Source organism: Leucoraja erinacea, chromosome 5, assembly GCF_028641065.1.
Source record: "Leucoraja erinacea ecotype New England chromosome 5, Leri_hhj_1, whole genome shotgun sequence".
NCBI lineage: Eukaryota > Metazoa > Chordata > Chondrichthyes > Rajiformes > Rajidae > Leucoraja > Leucoraja erinaceus.
The window spans coordinates 72,396,142-72,418,064 of NC_073381.1; the positions used below are offsets into that span (position 1 = coordinate 72,396,142).

Consider the following 21,923-nt stretch of genomic DNA (forward strand, 5'->3'; position numbering starts at 1 on the left):
TAAATTCACTCATATTGCAGAGTTATAGAGCTGTACAGCATGGTAACAGGCCCATCGCTCATCTTGTCCATGCCAACCCAATTGGCATACAGGGCTAGTTCCATTTGCCTGCATTTAGCTCTTAGCCCGCTAAACCTTCCCAATCATATGATCACCACTAACCAGAAGTATCTTCATCATATCATTAATTAATTAATGAGTGATGGAGATTCTCTCAGAGCTGAATGATTTACTCCGGCTCTTAAATCTGATACATTCATGAGTGTTTATTAATTCACAATCCAAACACATATGAACACAAATATATAATGGAAATGTAACAATGTTTCATGCGCTCATGTTGACAACAATAATTTCTAGCCTTATATCTTAATAAAATGATCACAGGCATTAATGTTGCCTATAATAAGTGGTACTTATAAACACATTCGAAATAAATGTTAATGGTTTCATTATAATTTTTTAGAAATTGATGTATTAGCCTAGAAGAGGCCAGGATTGCTGATATATAATTGCTGGTTGCTCTATAAACTTGGTGCACATTATTAATATTGGTAAATTATGATGTTAGATTTATAAATTAGAGTTCCAATTATCTCAAACATAATATAACAGGCTTTCAAGGCAATGTTCAAGATAGTTCTAATTAAAAGATTCACAAAACAAGTAATTTGTTATAAAAATTATTCTGATCATGCAGATGAAGCACAAGCCTCATTCTCCAAGGTCACATGCCAGTGATTAAAAACAAAATGTGAATGTCAACATGTTGGCAAGCCAAGGATTTATTGCCATCCCAAACTTCCATTGGAAAAATGTTTCAAAAATAGCTCAGTTCTGCATAGGAACAGACTCTTCGGCCCACAATGACCCGCCGATCCATGTCATGTCGATGAGCTTCCTTCTTCAACCAGTGCAGTTGCACTCCAGTACTTTCAGCACGTGGACCAGGTTTTCCACTTTGGACTTTTTCCCTTGTAAATGGCACCAAGATAAGGGTGGTGAATCTGTGGAATTCATTGCCACAGAAGGCTGTGGAGCCCAAGACTGTGGGTATTTGTAAAGCAGAGATAGATAGATTCTTGATTAGTACAGGTTTCAGGGATTGTGGGAAGATGGCAGGAGAATAGGATTTCGAGGTAAAGATAGATCAGCCATGATTGAGTGCCAAATGGCTTAATTCTGCTAATAACACTTATGAAAATATGTCAATTGTGCATTTGTGGGTTGTGCAAATAGAATGCACTGTGCTATGCATAGGTGACAATAAAAAAAAAAACATTGAACCATTGACAAAATACAGGGTACATCCAACTTTGGATGGTCACCATTCCAGCAGGGTAGATAAGCCACGCTAGATTTGTACTGCATTGTGAGAAACTGGGGATTCAAGAAGCAGCTCAGCATCACTTTTTCCAAGAGCAATAATAAATGGCAATAAATTGCACTTTGCCAACATTGTGGCATATATAAATATTTGTTGATGGCCCACAGGCCCTGAGAATGAGGCTTGATGGAGATGTTGTCACCTTCGGGGATCCTTGAGCCTGCAGACCAAGTTGCCTCCATTTCTAAGATACTGTAGGGCTCCATTATTCATTGTGTATACGTTAGACTTATTAGTTCTCCCAAAGCGGATTACCTTACCTGTACCAGGATTACATTCCATCTGCCCATTTTACCACCTCATTAGTGTTAAACCTGTAGTCTAACACCACCCTCCTCAATATCAATAATAGCAAAAATATATATATCATCTACAAACTTGCAAACATAAGTCCCATGTATGTATCCAAATCATTAACATATGTCACAAAATATTAAGGGTCCCAATGCAGATGTCTGTGATATATGACTGGTCAGACTTCCATTCACACTCTGCCTCCTATTAGCGAGTCAACTTCAGATCTAATTTGCCAACTTCACCTAGATTCAATTGCATGTAATTGCAAGTGAGGCCGCACTTGACGTATTACCTTCAGTTTTGCTCACCCTGCTATAGGAAAAAATGCCATTAAGCTGGAAAGTGTGCAGAAACAATTTCCAAGAAAGTTGCCAGGTCTCATGGGTCTGAGCAATGGGGAGAGATTGCTCAGGCTAGGGCTTTATTCCTTGGAGCACAGGAGGCTGAGGGTTGATCTTATGGAAATGTAGCATATCATGAGGGGAATAGATAGGTTGAATGCACAGGATCTTTATCCCAGGGTAAGAACTAAAGGGCATAGTGTAAGGTAAGGGGAAAGGTTTAACAGGTACCTGAGGGGCAGCATTTTCACACAGATGTTGGTGGGTGTATGAAGAGGGTTGCCAGGGGAAATAGTTGAGACTAGTACAATAACAACATTTAAAAGATATTTGGACGGACAGGAAATGTTAAATGGGATTTGGACCATTAAATGGGCAAATGGAACTCAATGTGAATTGTATCAACCCAATTCATATTTCATTTTGACGTCTTGGTCTACAGTGATGAGTGGTATAATACTTCACTGTAGTTTATATTACAATTGAGCATTAAATAGAGATAAATAATGGTAAAATAGAATTGGAATTACAGAGCTGTCAATCAGCATGCATTGCTGCCATAAGAATCAGGTTGAGTATCTGAAGATGCCCTTTAATAGGCTGCACATTGTTATGCTGCTGAAACGCAGCTTTCTGACGTCTCAATAGGATGAGCCACCTAATTTCTTCTTTAGACTATTTTGTTCTTTAATCTTGAAAAGCCACCAATCACATAACAATTTAAGTTTTCTATTAATTACGATGCTACCATCTGAAGAAGGGTCTGAAAATGGGTCTTGGCCCCTAACGTCACCCATTTCTTCTCTCCAGAGATGCTGCCTATCCCGCTGAGTTACTCCAGCATTTTGTGTCTATCTTTGGTTTAAATTAGCATCTGCAATTCCTTCCCATACGATACTACCATGCTTGTCACCAAATGTGCATTTTTCAGATCACATGCATATTGATGTTGAAATATTTCAAATTGATGTTTACCTTTGTGCATGTCTTTAAACTAACTGTTAGTGTTGTGAAGTCTATTAATCTTATTCATATTTCATGATCTATTGATTTATTTTCAGGTAGCACATGCGTTGTGAATCCGACAGACCTGTTTTGTTCTGTTCCTGGACGTTTGTCACTACTCAGCTCCACTTCCAAATATAAAGTGACCATTGCAGAAGTGAAAAGGCGCCTCTCACCACCAGAATGTCTCAATGCTTCTCTCTTAGGAGGGATCTTACGGAGGTAAATTTTAACACTAAGTACAAGTGGATCTGCTATGATGTCTGTTTCCAAAACACAAAATGGACATGACACGTGTAATGGATAGGTAAACTCTATTTTGCATTACCTGGGCATTCATTATAATGTGATTTCAACTGGGAATTGGAGAACTTTACAACTTAAAATACTTTGGAAATAGTCTTGCAGAAAAAAAAGCTGTCTTGAATTTCAACAGTACAGGGGGAAAAAACCTCTTTCCTCATAACTTCGTCACAGTAATCATACACCATTGATATGTACACTACATTAAATGTGGGTGGTCATTGAAATTGAAAAGCAATCACTTCAATTGATACTTGTACAACAATACTATTAAACAATATTGCATGTAGACAAGTATTTAAGCTTGAGATAACGAAAATAACCTTATTGCTATGAAAATAGTTTTAGTTTTGAAAATCCTGCAATAAATATCATTTTGTTATTGTGAGTCTGAAACACTAGCCATTAATGCTTTTTCCCCCATTGACACAACTACAATATAATTTTCTATAACACGAGGTATTGTTAAGAAAGCAACTATCACATTACCCAGACCAACCTGTATATCAAATTCATTACAAGCATTACAAGTCTTTTAAAACCAGCTGTTTCCTGCTTCATTCCAAGCTTCAATCAAGTATGGTTACTATTGGAGAATTACTGTAAATGCTCAAATAAAACCGCTATTTAAAGTAAATCAACTTGCATCTGTTGCGGTTCAGTATTCTAAACAGACAAAGTGATCAAGCAATACAATCTTTATTTCGCCAAGCAGGTGTGGTAAAACTCTTGACAGTATGCTGCCTCCTATGGACCAGAGCCATAGTAGGCAGCTGTTGCTTTTCATAGTGTCCCATTCCTTTCTGACCCATGTGATCTTTCCTTCTGTGTCATTGGCAAATTTAAAACATGAATTGTCTGTTTGTCCTTCAGCCAGTTATAATTTTTCCTACTTTCGTTGTAGTTATGATTAAGTGTGACTCAGAGGTGTCTCTCATTTCAAATCGATCCCTTTGGTTTTATTCCTAATCCCAGGACCCCAAAGAACAAATAAGGGGTCACTGTTAATTGTTCAAGTTTATTCAACCAGGGGGAGACTTGTTCCAAATATCCGGGATTAGAGAGGCATGTATATAATTCAGTGTAGTGCATTTGCTTATGTTCATGGCTGGTTTTAACAAGATACTATAAATGTCAGTTCCCGTGGATATTTGCTTAGGTTTCCATTTTTACATACCAATTGTTTAATATTATGTTGGCCAACCAGATTGTACCAAGCAGTGCAATCGTTATTTTGCCAGGCAGATGTGGTAAAACTCTTTACAGTATGCAGATTACAGACTATGCAGAGTTCTCATCCCCACACAAAGGAACAATGATCTCAGTACATGTATATATACTCCAATAATCAATGATTCAGCAATACCTTATCTACAGAGCATAGTTCAGTCTCTTGCTTCTTAAGATTGACAGATCCTCAAGATTGACAGCTTCTTAAGATTGACAGGTTCTTCTGACAGAGGAAGGGTTAGCCATATATGGTTATATGGGAAGGCTATATTTCTGCAGAACAAGCATCTTGTTTTTTTCTACTTATGACATTATAATCTTATAGAACAAGGGTTAGTGCCAAGATTCTGAATTCTCTCTCAATGTTTATATTATAGAGGAGACATTCATGAAACTGTGCTTGTTATCTTGCTTATGTTATTGGAAAGGGAAATCAACAGTTTATTATCTTTGTTACTGAAAGCAAAGGTTAGTGCGTTTTACTGGCAATTTAATAGGAGAAGGTGAAAGCTTGTCTTAGTTTCAGCTGAATCCATTTTGTAAGTTTAAATCTTTTTTTAACTTCCACAAATCTGTTGATGCAGATGTTTTCTATATCCAATGGATATGAAGGGCTTTGGTGAAATAGGTTAAACAATCTCAACGTGTGGATGATTATTCACAATACAAAAATGACACATGATAAATTTTAATACTTTTAGCAAAGATACAAAAGGCTGGGTTTGGAAATAATAATTCACTTTTCCTTACCATAGAAGAAGGTTGATATTACTGAGACATTTGTAACTCTGCTCTATCTGGAATAAGGAAGTCCGTTAAAAAGGAGATGAGAAGCAATTGACAATATTCTTATAATCGTGAGGGTTAAGAAGTATTAAAGCAAGCATTAATCACATTATGTGTGCGATATTCCTATGGGAATTTCTTGGGTGCTTCTCCAGCTTATGTTCATTACCTAGAGCAGTTCTTGAACAATGTGTTTTTTAGCTTTATTTACAGTGGTTCCATGGCCTTGGTGTCTGTGTGCTGGCTCAAAGCATATTATACTGATTCATATTGTTAAATCTAGAATCAGGCAATAAGAAGATTAAATGAGGGTAGCTTTTTTTTAATCTTAATTGCTTGAGTGTAAAATAATATTAGACACAAGAAATTGGTGCATTATATTAGCTTCCAAATCTCCTCATGCAGTTACAGCATACAATCTTCCCCTCTCATTTGTTAATCTCTGTGATTCATCCAGATGGTGTTTTATTCAAGATGTGAACATAATTTATTCTGTGAATCCAGGTCTCAGAAAATGCAAAATTGGCAGGATCTAGTTCACAGGTGTCAAGCATTTCTAATCTGTTTGAAAAGCAGACAATGGTTTGAACTTATTTGGAGCAACTGCTTACATTTTGTTTTAATGAAATGCACCATGGTACGGATAAAATATATATAAGCTGTCAAAGTGTGATATGTAGAAACAAGCAAGTATGACCTCCTCCCAGACGATAGTTTCCCTCCCACAACTGCCATAGATGGATCCCTCCCCCATATCTCCTCTGTGTCCAGTAGTTCTGCTCTTACTCCCCCTCCCCACAGGCAGACAAGTATTTTACCCGGTCTTTATCTTTTACCCTACCAGCCTCCCACATCCAACACTCATTCTCCAACATTTCCGCCACCTTTAACGTGATCCCATCATCAGCCACATCTTCCAATCCCCGCCCCTCTCCACCTTTCACAAATCCCACACTCTCTACAACTCCTTAGTTCACTCATCCTTTCCCACCAAACCGCCCCCTCCCCAGGTATTTTCTCTTGTAACCGCATGAGATGTAACAACTGTCCCAATACCTCCTCCCTCACATCTATCCAGGGATCTTTCCAGGTGAAACAGAGGTTCATATGAACTTCCTGTAATCTCATCTACAGCATTTGGTGTTCCAATGTGGTCTCCATTCCATCGGTAAGACCAAACATTGACTCTGTGTCCATTTTGCCAAACACTTGTACCCGTTCTATCAGGGCCTGCTGGATCTCCCAGTTGCTAATCATTTGAACTCCCTTTCCCATTCCCATTCCCATACTGAATGTTCTCATTGTGGGTCTCCTCCATTGCCAGAGTGAGGACACATGCTAACTGGAGTAACACCACCTTATATTACACGTGTAGTTTATAGTTTGACTGTATTAACACTGAAACATTGAATTATCCAATTTTAGCTATCTTCCTACATATAAATCTTCTCCCCCCCCCACCCCCCACTCCCTGGCCCCACCTGGACTCACACTAACTTCTCCCCTTACCCTCCTCCCCATCCACCTACATTCCCACCTCAGGCTTTACAATTTGCACATCTTCTATCCTTATGGCATATCTTTTGCCTTTTTTTTAAACAATATATACTTTACAATATATGTTAATATTTAGATTACAGGTGACATTAGCAAATTTGCAGATGACACAAAGCTGTGTGGCAGTGTGAACTGTGAGGAGAATGCTATGAGAATGCAGGGTGACTTGCACTGGTTGGGTGAGTGGGCAGATGCATAGTAGATGCAGGTTAATGTGGATAAATGTGAGGTTACCCATTTTTGTAGCAAAAACAGGAAGGCAGATTATTATTTAAATAGTGTCAAGTTGGGAAAAGGAGAAGTACAATGGGATCTGAGGGTCCTTGTTCATCAGTCAATGAAAGTAAGCATTTAGGTACAGCAGGCAGTGAAGAATGCAAATGGCATGTTGGCCTTCATAACAAGAGGAGTTGAGTATAGGAGCAAAGAGATCATTCTGCAGTTGTAAGGGCACTAGTGAGATCACACCTGGAATATTGTGTGCAGTTTTGGTCTCCAAATTTGAGGAAGGACATTCTTGCTATTGAGGGATTGCAGCGTAGGTTCACAAGGTTAATTCCCAGAATGGGGGGACTGTCATATGCTGAGAGAATGGAGCAGCTGGGCTTGTATACTCTGGCATTTAGAAGGATGAGAGGGAATCTTATTGAAACATACTGTATAAGATTATTAAGGGTTTGGACACGCTAGACGCAGGAAACATGTTCCCGATGTTGGGGGAGTCCAGAACCAGGGGCCACAGTTTAAGAGTAAGGCGTAAGCCATTTAGAACAGAGATGAGGAAACACTTTTTCAGTTGTGAGTCTGTGGAATTCTTTACCTCAGAGGGCGGTGGAGGCCAGTTCTCTAGATACTTTCAAGAGAGAGCTAGATAGGGCTCTTAAAGATAGCGGAGTCAGGGGATATGGGGAGAAGGCAGGAACAGGGTACTACTGATTGTGGATGATCAGTCATGATCACATTGAATGGCAGTGCTGGCTCGAAGGGCCGAATGGCCTATTCCTGCACCTATTGTCTATTGTTTATTCCTCTCTGGCCTTTGTCCAATCATTTGCCTATCACCTCCCCCCCCCCCCCCCCCCCCCCCCCTCCCCTCGCCTGTATCCAGCTATGTCTAGCCAGACTTTGTCCTCCCCTCCTCTCTCCCCCCACCAGCACAATAAGTATGAAGTAGGACCACAACCCAAAACATTACCTATTCATATTGTTCAGGCTGCCCGACTCGCTGAATTACTCCAGCATTTTGCGTATATTTATAAACCAGCACCTGAAGTTCCTTGTATCTGCAAGCATGACAAGTCCATTATCTTGATCAAACTATTGAACAGATGGTTATGAATAAAAATTAATTTCAGTGGAGAAACAACTATTTAAATTTTCATTTTGGTGGCCATCCTCATCGTCACCACCATTCCTTCCCCTACTTTCAGTAAGAACTGCATCTTCACCATGACGTGTTTTTGAAGTGAGATAATTTCAGTTGGTTAAGACAATATATAGGAGCTAGTAGTCTCATATGGACCTGAAAAAGGCTTCCAACCTGAAACGTCACCTATTCCTATTCTCCAGAGATGCTGCCTGACCCGTTGAGTTATTCCAGCATGTTGTGTCTATCTTTGGTATAAACCAGCATCTGCAGTTTCTTCCTGCGCATATAAGAGGCATATAAGAGTAATATGTTCGTACAAATAATTAAACAATCTTCCTCAGTCATGCATCTGCTGCAATTTCTTCCCTTAAAATGAAGCAATGTATAACATTTGAACACATTCTGTTTAACAAGGACCAGCTCAGTAAATACACATTCTGACAGATGTAGATGTACAAGGAGTCTGCATTGAGATTAGACTATACTTAGAACATATAATTCAGTAAATCATTTAAAGGGAAAGCTATATAGAAAATAATTTATGAGAAATATGTGAATCATAAATTTATCATTAGCATATTAATAAAATACATAATTGCTATTTGCTATTAATTTGAAAGAAAAGCTAGTTCCAGATATTCCAACTTTTTCTCTTACATTGCTGTCCACGTTTGTCAGGTGTGCCTGAGTTCTTGGTAGTGCAAGTCAGTGTGAAAGTCATGTGAGTGAGGACACTCGTTAACACACAGTGAAGGGTGGCTGTAGACATGCACAGCAGCCAGATACAAATTGATGATTCCCGAGTTTGGAACCTAGCACTTCTGCTAATCCCCTCACTTAAATATACATAGGAGGGAATCAGGAGATGACTGTGCAGCCACTCAAGCCTGCTCTTGTTTCATGTATTCCACTTGGGTAGCTTACAATCCAATGAACATGGAATTCTCCATTTGCAGGTAACTTGTAACAACCCCCTCCCATCACCTCTCCCCACTGCTCTCCCATCCATCCAGCCTCGGTGCCTCACCTGGACATGCATCCATTTCTCCCCTCCCCCTTCACCTACATTCTTTCCTCTGGCTTCACAATTCAAAACTCTTCGATCCTTTTGACCCAAATAATTACTCCAGCACTTTGTGTCTGCTCTTATTTCTATTGTTCATGCTAACTTGTTCCATTATGTTTAGCTATGATTCTGACACTGCCCACTGCAATTCAAAATTGGTTGGCAGCAGAAATTGTGGGACAGATGTCAGAGGTCTATTTACAGATTTCACTCCTAAGGTTGAATTCATTGCTCTCATACATTGTTGCATTAGTCTATATATATAGGAGGAGGATGTAAACAGTTCTCAACAAGAAACATATCAGTCCAGTGCCTTCAGAGAGCAATTTTCCAAACTGAAGTTTAGTGATCAACAATGACCAACATCTGCATTTAATTAATATTTAAAATCTGGCACCTGAATATAGTGCACCTCCCTTTACACACACACACTATATTTAAATGGTGCAAACCACTCATGTTGTTGACCACCCACTACAGCAGGCAATCTCAGGCAAGCATGGTTAATGGCACTTGGATTCTACAATCATTTAAATAGGCAGAAAACATGAAGATGTCATTTTTAATGTAGAGTCTAGAGATACAGTGTGGAAACAGACCCTTCAACCCACCGAGTTCACGCTGACCAACGATCACCCTATACACTAACCTCCACGCACTAAGGATTTAAAAAATATATAACTTACCAAAACCAATTAACCTACAAACCTGCATGTCTTTGGAGTGTGGGAAGAAGCCAGAGCACCCTGAAAAACCCCACAAAGGCACTGGGAGAACATACAAACTTTGTACAGACAGCTGCCGTAGTCAGGATCTCTGGTGCTGTAAGGCAACAACTCTACCAGTGCACCACTGTGCCGCTCTCAGTGGAATATTGCCTAGATTCCATCATGCATGAATAAAAGGATTATGCCTATTTTTGGCTCCTATAAAGTTTAGTCTTCATTGTACTTTGGGGCACATATACCTAAATAGAAACCAAATTCAAACTTTATGGTCCAATCATTTCTAAAGAGTTTAGTTACCTGGTTTTATCTTTTTCAGAGTTTTAGTAAATGCATGTGAAGTGTATAATTGTTTCATAATGCTTTGGCAAAGTGTTTTGGTTCTATTCACGCATACGATGCCAAAGATACAAAATGTAAAACCATGAGTTATACAAACAAACCTATTCGCACTGGGTTCAAAACCTTAAGCATAAAGGTGATTGGCAAAAGAAACATAAGGGAAAAGAGGTAAACATGTGGATTTTTAAATGATTTGTGTCTGAAATACACTGATGATGGGACAATGGAGGCCAAAACTATTGCAGGATTGTTAAGTGTATTCAGGCAGAAAGAAAGATGTGAGAATGGAACTAACTGAAATATACTTACATAAACCGATATGAGCTCAAAACAGCCATAGCAGCAGAGAGTCGTGTCATAGAGACATAACACAGAGAAACAGGCTCTTCAGTACACTCTAATAACGCTTAAGAAAGAACTGCAGATGCTGGAAAAATCGAAGGTAGACAAAAATGCTGGAGAGACTCAGCAGGTGAGGCAGCATCTATGAAGCGAAGGAATAGGTGACGTTTCGGGCCGAGACCCTTCTTCAGACTGAAGAAGGGTCTCGACCCGAAATGTCACCTATTCCTTCGCTCCATAGATGCTGCCTCACCCGCTGAGTTTCTCCAGCATTTTTGTCTACTCTAATAATGCTGATCATCAAATATCAATCTATAATCTCATTTCTTGAACATTGGTCTGCACTTGGTTTGCTACTCAAGTTCTCATCTAGATACTTATTAAATATTGTGAAAGTGCATATTTCCAAAATCCGCTCCGACATTCTGTTCCAGATTCCAACAATTCTCTGGGGAAAAAATGATTCTTCAAACTCCATCTGAACCTATTACTCCTTCATCTTAAACCTCGACCTGCTAGTTTTATATAGTTCTGCTATTTGGAATGGTTTCCTACGATATGCTTGATCTATGCCTGCCCGTCATTTTGTATACATTTGGTATCAAGTTGCTTATCAAGTTGTATATGGATTTTCAAACAGCCTTTGACATGGTCCCACACAAGAGATTAGTAGACAAAATTAGAGCACATGTTATTGGGGGTAGGGTATTGACATGGATAGAGAACTGGTTGGCAGACAGGAAGCAAAGAGTATGAATTAACAGGTCCTTTTCAGAATGGCAGGCAGTGATTAGTGAGGTGCCGCAAGGCTCGTTGCTGAGGCCCCAGTAATTTCCAATGTATACTAGACCAAGTGCAGACCCGTTGGGTCTGTTCCCCCAACATGCGGTTGTGGGGGGGGGGGGTGGGGGGGGGGGGGGGGGGGAGGCAGCATGCAGCATCACACACTAACTACTACCCCCCCCCCCCCCATCCCCACTCACGCTAATAATAGAGGGGGGATGGGGGGAGGGGGGGGGGAGGAGAGTGGGGGGAGGGAGGAGAGGAGGGGAGGAGAGAGGAGAGGGAGGGAGGGAGGGGATAGAGGGGAGGAGGGGGGGGGAGAGAGGGGGGAGGAGAGAGAGGGGGGAGAGGAGAGGAGGAGAGGAGGGGGGAGAGGAGAGGAGAGGAGGGAGGGGGAGGGGGAGAGGGAGAGGGGGGAGAGAGGAGGAGGGGAGAGAGGAGGAGAGGAGGGGGGGGAGAGGAGAGGGAGGGGGGAGAGAGGGAGGAGAGAGAGAGGGCGAGAGAGAATGGAGAGAAAGGAGAGATAGAGGGGGAGAGAACGAGGAGAGAGAGGAAAGAGGAGAGAGAGAGAGAGAGAGAGAGAGAGAGAGAGAGAGAGAGAGAGAGAGAGAGAGAGAGAGAGAGAGGGAGGGGGGGGGGGGGGGGGGGGGGGGGGGAGGGGGGGGGGGGAGGGGTAGTGCCTTTTTACTTCAACCCAAACCCAAACAACCATTTGCAGCCAGTGCTTTTTTTCACTAACCCTATTTTCATTTTCAAACCAAATTAAGGGTACTCACAGTGCTGTAGACATTTGTCAGTGTCATTCAAAGCTCTGATTGAGGCACGCCACTTGCAGAGACTGATTGAGGCACACCACTTGCAGGTTTTATAGTCCCTCTCCCTCCCTCCAGCAGGGGCAGCAAAGAGAATGGGGAATGTTGTAAAAACATTACTATCTCTGTCAATTTTCATCGACGGGAAAAATCCTCGGCACACACACGGCAGAGGGGAGCTCTGAGCGAGGTGGCCAAAAATGACGGCCGTAGGTGGCTGCGTTCTCTCGGAAACCGCAGCACAGAAAGCCAAAACCGGTCAAGAACAGAGTTTTAGTAATATAAGATTAATGATTTAGACGAGAAAATTAAATGTAACATCTTCAAGTTTGCAGATGACATAAAGCTGGATGGCAGTGTGAGGTGCGAGAAGGATGCTATGAGGCTGCAGGGTGACTTGGAAAGGTTGGGTGAGTGGGCAGATGCATGGCAGATGCAGTATAATGTGGATAAATGTGATGTTATCCACTTTGGTGGCAAGAACAGGAAGGCAGATTATTATTTGAATGGTATCAGATTAGGAAAAGGGGTAGTGCAACGAGAGCTGGGTGTACATCAGTCACTGAAAGTAAACATGCAGGTACAGCATGCAGTGAAGAAAGCTAATGGCATGTTGGCCTTCATTGCAAGAGGATTCAAGTTTAGGAGCAAGAAGGTCCTACTGCATTTGTACAGGGCCCTGATGAGACTGCACCTGGAGTATTGTGTGCAATTTTGGTCTCCTAATTTGAGGAAAAACATTATTGTTATTGAGGGAGGGCAGCATAGGTTCACCAGGTTAATTCCCAGGATAGCGGGACTGACAGATGATGAAAGAATGGCTCGACAGGACTTGTATTCACTGGAATTTAGAGGGATGAGAGGAAAACTTATAGAAACATATAAAAATTCTTAAAGTGTTGGACAGGCTAGATGCAGGAAAAATGTTCCCGATGTTGGGGGCGTCCAGAACCAAGGGTCACAGTATAAGAATAAGGGGTAAGCCATTTAGGACAGAGATGAGGAAAAACATTTTCACCCAGAGAGCTGTGAATCTGTAGACTTCTCTGTCTCAGAAGGCAGTGGAGGCCAATTCACTCGATGTTTTCAAGAGAGTTAGATTTTGCTCTTGGCTGAAGGAATCCAGGATATGGGGAAAAAGCAGGAACGGGGTACTGATTTTAGATGATCCATGATCATATTGAATGGCGGTGCTGGCTTGTAGGGCCGAATGGCCTACTCCTGCACCCTATTATTTGATGTTTCTATGTTTCTACAGCTGGAATATTGCATCCCAAACAACACCCTGGTGAAATGTTTCTGCAACCTCCTGTGTAATCACATCCATCCAGATAACCAAATCTGGCCTAATTAATGCTTTATAAAGTTGTAAATTAACCTCTTTGCTCTTCTATTTCATGTCCGTTCCTAATAACAGCAATAAACCTCTATGTTTTCTTAACTACCCTATCGAGTTTTGCAGGATTTGAATGCCTCGGTCCCTCCATGGCTCAGTGCTTCCAAGGGTCATAGCATTCATCACGCGGTACCCGGACGTGGCGCCGACAGACGAGAAGCCGAAGCAAAGAAGTCGAAGCCAAAGAACGGAATGGAAACGAGGCCGAAACGACAATAAACCGAAAGAGTCCGAAGACGAAACGCCTACTAACCAACAGGATGGGACGCCTAAATTCAAACTAACCGAAAGGGCGGGACGCCTAAAACCCAAGGAACCGAAAAGCTGCATCGCCTAAAAGTAAACTTACCAAATGGCCGCTCTGTCGAAACGCCACCTACCCGAAATGCAGCGTTGCCTGCAGGCCAAAGGACCGACTGCCGCTCAGCATGAACATTGTCGGAAACCTCCGCTCCACCCGACCCGCAGCCTGCGGAGGGTGGCCGTGGGAGAGTGGGGGCTGTCATGAGTGATGCACACCTTCGGCTGCTTTCAACTTGGTGCTTGGGTTCAGATTGCCCAGTCACCTATGACTTGTGTGGGAGAATGAAACCCTCACTCCCATCTCCCCTTTCTCTCGCCCCTCTTCTCTCTCTCCCCTCTCTCTCTCTCTCCCTCTCTCTCTCTCCCCCCCTCCCTCTCTCTCTCTCCCCCTCTCTCTCTCTCTCTCTCTCCCCCTCTCTCTCACACACTCACTCCCCCTCCCCCCCCCCCCCTCTCTCTCTCGAGGGGGGGGAAAGAGAGGGGGCGAGAGGGGGGAAAGAGAGGGGGAAGGAGAAGGAGAGAGGGGGGGAGAGATGGAAGGAGAGAGGGGGGGGGGGGGGGGGAGAGAAGAGCGGAGAGAGAAGGGACTGAGAGAGGGAGGGGGAGAGAGAAGAGGGGAGAGAGAAGGGGGAGATGGGAGCGTGGGGTTAATTTTCCCACACAAGCCATAGGTGACTGGGCAATCTGAACCCAAGCACCAAGTTGAAAGCGGCCGAAGGTGTGCATCACTCAGGACAGCCCCCACTCTCCCACGGCCACCCTCCTCGGGTTGCGGGTCGGGTGGAGCGGAGGTTTCCGACAATGTTCATGCCTTCACAGTGATGTGATGGACCAATCGGTGACAGGTCCCACCCCCCGGCAACGTCAAGTCCGTTATTGGATTTTTCTGTTGAGCGGCAGTCTGTCCTTTGGCCTGTAGGCGACGCCGCCTCTCGGGTAGGTGGCGTTTTGACAGAGAGGTCATTCGGTAAGTTTGCTTTTAGGCAACGCAGCTTTCCAGTTCCTTGGGTCCCGCCGTTTCGGTTAGTTTGCATTTAGGCGTCCCATCTTTTCGGTTAGTAGGCGTTTCGTCTTCGGATTCTTTCGATTTATTGCTGTTTCGGCCTCGTTTCCATTCCGTTATTTGGCTTCGACTTCTTTGCTTCGGCCTCTCGTCCGTCGGCACCACGTCCGCACATGCATCACGTACTGTACGTCCTAGTGTTATTAGTCTCCAAAAATCCATCATATCAAACTAAGCAGAATTAAATTCCACCTGACATTGGTATATGCAGCCTTCATCCATCCTTTATCATTTATAATCTGCCTGTTCTGTGCTGTAACCATTGTATCATTCTGAAATTCTCTAAGACTTATGGAGAATAAGTTCATAAGTTCATATATTCAAGGAGCAGAAATGTGGCCATTCGGTCCATCGTCTAAGCCACCATTCATTCATGGCTGATCTATCTTTCCCTCTCAACCCCATTCTCCTGCCTTTTCCCCAATAGCTCTGACACCCTTATTAATAAAGAATCTGTCAATCTCCAACTTTAAAATGTCCTTTGAATGGCTTCCCTAGCCATCTGTGGCAGATGGGTTCACAAACAGTATTACACTTGACCCTAATTAAACTGATACACAAAGGAATAACTGTTCTTCCTAAATTGGCATGTTTTCTTTTAGTTTGCTGTGCACATTCATCTGATGAATTCCATGGTATTTGTGGTGAAGTCTAGTAACAGCACATGCTTGGTGATTAAAATGTCTCTTTGGATCAAAATCGACTAATTTTACCATTGTTTTTATTTACACACCTGTCTGTGAGAATACTGCTTCAAAAAGTACAGCTTCAAGCTTGGAAAGAATATCAGAGTAATCATATCTGAAAATGTTTGCCTTAAAGTGATAAGTAAAATCTGGACTGTTTGTTCATTTTAAAAGAAATGATAGAAAAAAAACAATTTATACTTGCCTGTAACAACTTATTTTTTGACTGTGAGAATTAAATAGTTTTCAGCTTTGAAAATTAAAATCCAAACTGAGTCTTCAGACTTTAGATCTTGGATTTATATCTAGGCTGCTGTCATGCACAATTTATTAAGCATGAATTGTTGAAGAGTACTTTAATTCTAAATTTGGTAAACCAATTAAAAGCTCTCTAAGATACTGTAGAGTGTATTTTTTTAACTAGACATTGTGGGAAATTTTTTGATTCAGTGAAGGATTAGACCTGCCTCCAATTTCTAAAATCCCAAATGGGCAAGATGATTAGGACACTAATTATTAGTAATAATATATAATTGAGGATGGTTTCATACAGCTTTCATTCACTCACTAGATGTGAGAATTATAGGAGAGACCAGCATTTATTGCTCATGCTTAATGGTCCTTTCAAGCCAACTTTGGAGAAACATGGTGTCATAAGGTACAAAAACAGGCCCTTCAGCCCACCAGGTCCCTGCTGACCATAAAATAGCTATCTCAATTACTAGAACATGAAACAATGTCTCAGCAAGAGTCAAGGACTATATGGAAGGGTTCTTGAGGAAGCAATTGGATGCTTGGAGAGCATTTTGTTCATCCTGGCCCAACGATAAGTGATTGTGGGAAACTGTAACACATTTAAAGAAAAAGTATTTCCTGAATGTCTTCTGCTCTATTTCTAGCTCAAGTATCAACAACTTCCCCATGCATGCCTGGGGTGATATTGCAGCCCAATATCAATTGATCCTGGTAGGATTTGATCACAGCGAAGCAAGGATACCTAAAATAATGTTTTAGTCGGGCATTCTTGACACCTTAAATTTAAAACTATTGTCATCATTAATGATGTAAGATCCAAATGGCTAACAATATAATTTCATTTTATCGATCTTGAACTGCTAAAGTACATTGGCACATAATTAAATCGGCCAGTTTCATAACAGCCACCGGGGCAACTCCACTTGCTGTTTAGCAGTGACACAACATGCTGTGCAGGATAATATCTCCAAATATTATTTCCGTTCTCATCCTGGCACTGAAATTATTTATAGATTGTAACAAGCACATCAACAACCTTTGAAGTAATGATTGTTTGCAGATAATATCATTCATTGGGTTATCTATAGATACATGAGCTGAATCCCAGTTTTGGACAAAAGCTGCAATTCATAATTTGAGGCAAAATTAGAAGTAAATAAAGTAATGAAGGACAACCATCTAGGATTTTTGTTGAAGGCTTCATGTTCAATGAACTTTGTGGCACATTTTCCAGTTGGATAGGTTACAGTCTGTTGCAGGTTCTCATAACATGTCTCTCATACATAATATGTCTCTCAAACAAGTCAGAAAACTCAGGTGCAATTATCAGGAATTTGGCTGAATGCTGGTTGATGAACGAGAAACAATGTTAATAGTCATGAATATTGTACAATTTAGAGATGAATGAGAAATGGTGTAACACAGATGCTCTATTTATATAAGATGTCAGGTTATATAAATGAGACACAAGGAACTGCAGATGCTGGAATCTTGAGCAAAGCCATGTGGTGCTCGAGCAACTGTGTATTATTTGTGTATGAAATCATGAGAGGAATAAATCGTGTAGATGCACAGAATCTCTTGCCCAGAGGAGGAGAATCGAGGACCATAGGACATAGGTTGAAGTTGAAGGGAAAAAGATTTAATAGGAATCTGAGGGGGTAACTTTTTCATACAAAGGGTGGTGGGTGTATGGAACAAGCTTCCAGAGGAGGTAGTTGAGGCTGGGACTATCCCAATATTTAAGAAACAGTTAGACAGGTACATGGATAGGACAAGTTTGGACCAACCGCAGGCAGGTGGGACTAGTCTAGCCGGGACATGTTGGTTGGTGTGGCCAAGCTGGGCCGAAGGTCCTGTTTCCATACTGTATCACTCTATGACTCTAACTCAGCGGTTCAGGCAGCAACTGTGGAAGACAAGGGTGGACATTGAACAACATGCAATTTGTTTGGGGAATTCGGGAACTTACCAAATGGCTTGATAACAGGAGACTGGGAAATAAGATGAATAAGATGGTCAGAAAGATACAATTCTGTTTAGATAAGAGTGAGGTATCTCAATTTAAAAAAAAGGAAGTAAAATATTGTATCTTCAATTTAGAAAGACACTCAAGGAATGGAAGAAGTAAGGTTCAACAATATTTTAATATCAATGCCAAACTTTCTGAAAGCATTGATGCAGATGGTAAAAGCTCTGCAAAAGACTAAGTAAATTCAGAACTTTATATTAAGACATGACTGAGCGTAAAGTGATAATAGGGTACTGTTTTTGCCAGGCATCCTAAACCTGGTGTCTCCAGAACCAAATCACAGTTGCTTACAGTATAGTTTAGTTTAGAGTTACAGCGTGGAAACAGACCCTTTAGCCCACCTAGTCCGTTATAGAGATTTCTTCGAAAAAATAGGAATAAAAAAATTAATTCAAGTCAGCATAAAGCAAGCATAACTGTCCTAAGAGTTAACTATTAAATGTGGCACTGAATTAAACAGTTGAAATAATAAACTGATACTTTAGACTTTGGAGATACAGCTTGGAAACAGGCCCACCATGTCCACACCAGTGATCCCTGCATGCTAGCACTATCCTACACACACTATGGACAATTTACAATTTTACGGAAGCCAATTAACTTATAAACCTGCGTGTCTTTGGAGTGTGGAAGGAAACCGGAGCATCCGGAGAAAACCCGCACAGGTCACGGGTAGAACGGACAAACTACATACAGCAGTTGTAGTCAGGATCCACCACGGGTCTCTGACGCTGTAAGGCCGAAACTCTACCGCTGCTCCATAGCATCTGTGTACAATATTTCTCTACCACTTAGACTCATCTTCCATGAACATTGTACTTTCCCAATTGAAGTCGGTGATTATCAAGATAGTGAGCACCATGTTCAGAATTCTAACCCCTCCATCTTTCTGAGAAATTTGTCACCAGCTTTGTAATTCTATGATTCTAGTGAGGTCAATAGAATGGAATTTTATAATTAGAGCATATTATAGGGACACAGGTACATAGCCTGTTTGGTGCTATTAGTCCAGGTACACCTTAGCGACAAACCTTGAAGAATCGGACTCTCCAAGCCCCTAACCCTGCAAAATCCTGCTGAATAACATGATACTTTTCTATTTCCCACATCTGTAATTGTCCACATTATTTCTAGCGATATGACAGGTAACAATCTCAAAGCAAAAACAATTCCATATTGAGGAGAATGATACTTAAGTACTGGACTGAGGGAAATTATGTCCTGCAAGGTATTTGACCAAGAGTGGTTCTTCACATACAATGGAAGAATATTCATCCAGTGAGATGACCAATACATATTTTTCAACCAATGCCAACAAGGGTAGTTTCAGTGGCTCTTTAATTTATTGCTATATATGAACTTTATGTATATTATCTGCCATGCTTGCTAGTGTTTTGAGAAGTTGGAAGCTGTTTTCCAATTCGGGACGGATACATGCTGCGTCATTGTTCAATGGTAAGGGGTTGAATCAGAAAGGGCTTTTCATTCCCACAGGGAAATGGCCATCCCGTTAGCCTGGTGAGATGTGAAGCCAGGTCAAACTGCAGAAACTGCATTATTCAAAAAGCCATAACATTAATACTAAATATAAATCCTTGTGAGTTTTATCAAGAACAAGATGCATTATTTTTACATGATTTTAGCTTAAACCTGGGCATGCCACTAATCTATGCATTTTTAGACAGACATCTCTTGGACAAATGCAGTCATGTTAACTAGCATCAGTGGTGAATGCAATGAAGAGAATGAATCTATTGTCTGTAAATCAAGTGAGGTGCATAAAAGGTAGACAATCTACTACACATCAATGTGAAGTATTGAAATCATCTCCAAACCCCTTACTGTTTCGTCCTAGGTTGAGAATGTGTTAGTGCTCGTCACTGAGTGGATCTGGTTTTCATTGTGAACGATACTAACAATTGACGTTAATATCTACAGAGCTAAGTCTAAGAATGGAGGACGATGTTTACGAGAGAAGTTGGACAGGTTGGGACTGAACTTACCAGCTGGCAGACGGAAAGCAGCCAATGTCACCCTGCTAACCTCTCTGGTTGAAGGTAAGGTCCACATCCAGAGAATGATGATGCTAATGAATCATTCATGCTTCCTTACATTTTGAAGGATTTTACTGTGGCATACATTAGGGTCTCTTGTCATGGACCAAGTTGGTAAAAATGTTTCATGAGATCTCAGGAAACACCCCATGTCACAAATGCATTTCGTTGTCTAATGCATTTCGTTGTCTAATGCATTTCGTTGTCTTTAATGCATTTCGTTGTCTCTGTACTGTACACTGACAATGACAATTAAAATTGAATCTGAATCTGAAGTTCTAAAACCTTGAATGTTAAAGGACCTTTGCCACTATAGATATAAATTATTGTTATCATTCATTGAACATCAATCGATGCACTTCCTGTAATAAGTGGTGATAAAGTTGTACTTTAAAATATCTGTTGAGGAAAAAACAGTCAACTTATGTAATAGAGTAATCAGATCATAGGAAGAAATAATTGCCCCTTTTTTAACCAATTATGGTTTCCTGATCTCTAGCTTTCATATTTCACTCAACCTTCATCCTTCTTCCTAGGCCTGACCTACATGCTTCAGCACAGTTTGGCATTTGGCCAAATCACATCCAACTTAGAGTTTTTAGAGCATTTTATTTTCCACTAATATTCATAGCTAATGACAATTTACAAGTAAAGCAAGTACAAACAAAATAAATATTTGGCCCGTGGACAATGAACTATGGATGAATCGGGAAATCATTTAGACTCGCAGGAAAAAATTATAGAGATCACTTTGAAAAGATAGGAATTTTTAAAACAAAATTAAAGTCAGCATAAAGCATACCCAAATGTCCAAACAGGTAACTGTTAAATGTGGCAGTGAAATTAAACGGTTGAAATAATAAACTGATACTTTGGACTTTAAAGAGAGCATGGAAACAGTGTCTGCAGTCCACCGAGTCCACACCGACCAGCGATCACCCTGTACACTAGAACTATCCTACACACTAGGGACAATTTACGTTTACAGAACTCAATTAACCTACAAACCTGTCCGTCTTTGGAAAGTGGGAGGAAACTGGAGCACCCGGAGAAAACCCACGCAGTTACAGGGTGAAGGTACAAACGCTGTATAGACAGCACCCGTAGTCAGGATCAAACTCAATTCTCTGGCGCTATAAGGCAGCAACTCTACCGTTGCTCCACGGTGCCAGCCCATAAAGCAGATTTATCTGTGGGAGATCATAGTATCTTGCTTTCTAATTTTGAGTTTCAAATAAAATCCTTGAGGATTTTGAAATTGTGGCTTTTGTAACTCAGCAGGACAGGCAGCATCTCTGGAGAGAAGGAATGGGTGATGTTTCGGGTCAAGACCCTTTTTCAGAACTTTATTTATCCCAGGAGGGAAATTGGTCTTCCAGCAGTCATAAAACACAACAACTCCTCCTCAACTTCAACATTTTGTGTCTGTCTTCTTGAAATAGTCGTATCGTATCGTAAATGAACTTTGTCAGATGGCGGACGGAACATCAAAGTCAAACCCAATTTTGTTCTCATCTATCAGCCACAAACACAGAAATACTTATCAGGAGGATTGCTTGGGGAGCAGTATACAAACATGAAATTAAAGTGACAAGTGTAAAGTCCAGGATTGGGATGTGCAAAGATTGGGGGGAAGGGGGGGGGGGGGGAGTCAGTCCACCCCATGACAAAAGGGGGTTGTACTGTTTGATAGCCACAGGGAAAAGGGATCTCCTGTGGCGTTCTGTGCTGCATCTCGGTGGAATAATCTTGGTACACAGAATGCACAGAAGTCCAAAGAATGACTGTA

General features: G+C 41.3%; 1 protein-coding gene across 1 annotated transcript in view; it reads left to right on the plus strand.

Annotated features, from left to right (window-relative positions):
• tfap2d (transcription factor AP-2 delta (activating enhancer binding protein 2 delta)) overlaps positions 1–21,923 on the plus strand; it is a 239,008-nt gene that overhangs the window by 184,685 nt on the left and 32,400 nt on the right. Inside the window, exons 6-7 of the mRNA XM_055636379.1 lie at positions 3,087–3,252; positions 20,019–20,137. Coding sequence (XP_055492354.1) covers positions 3,087–3,252; positions 20,019–20,137 — 285 coding nt within the window. The remainder of the gene's footprint in view (positions 1–3,086; positions 3,253–20,018; positions 20,138–21,923) is intronic.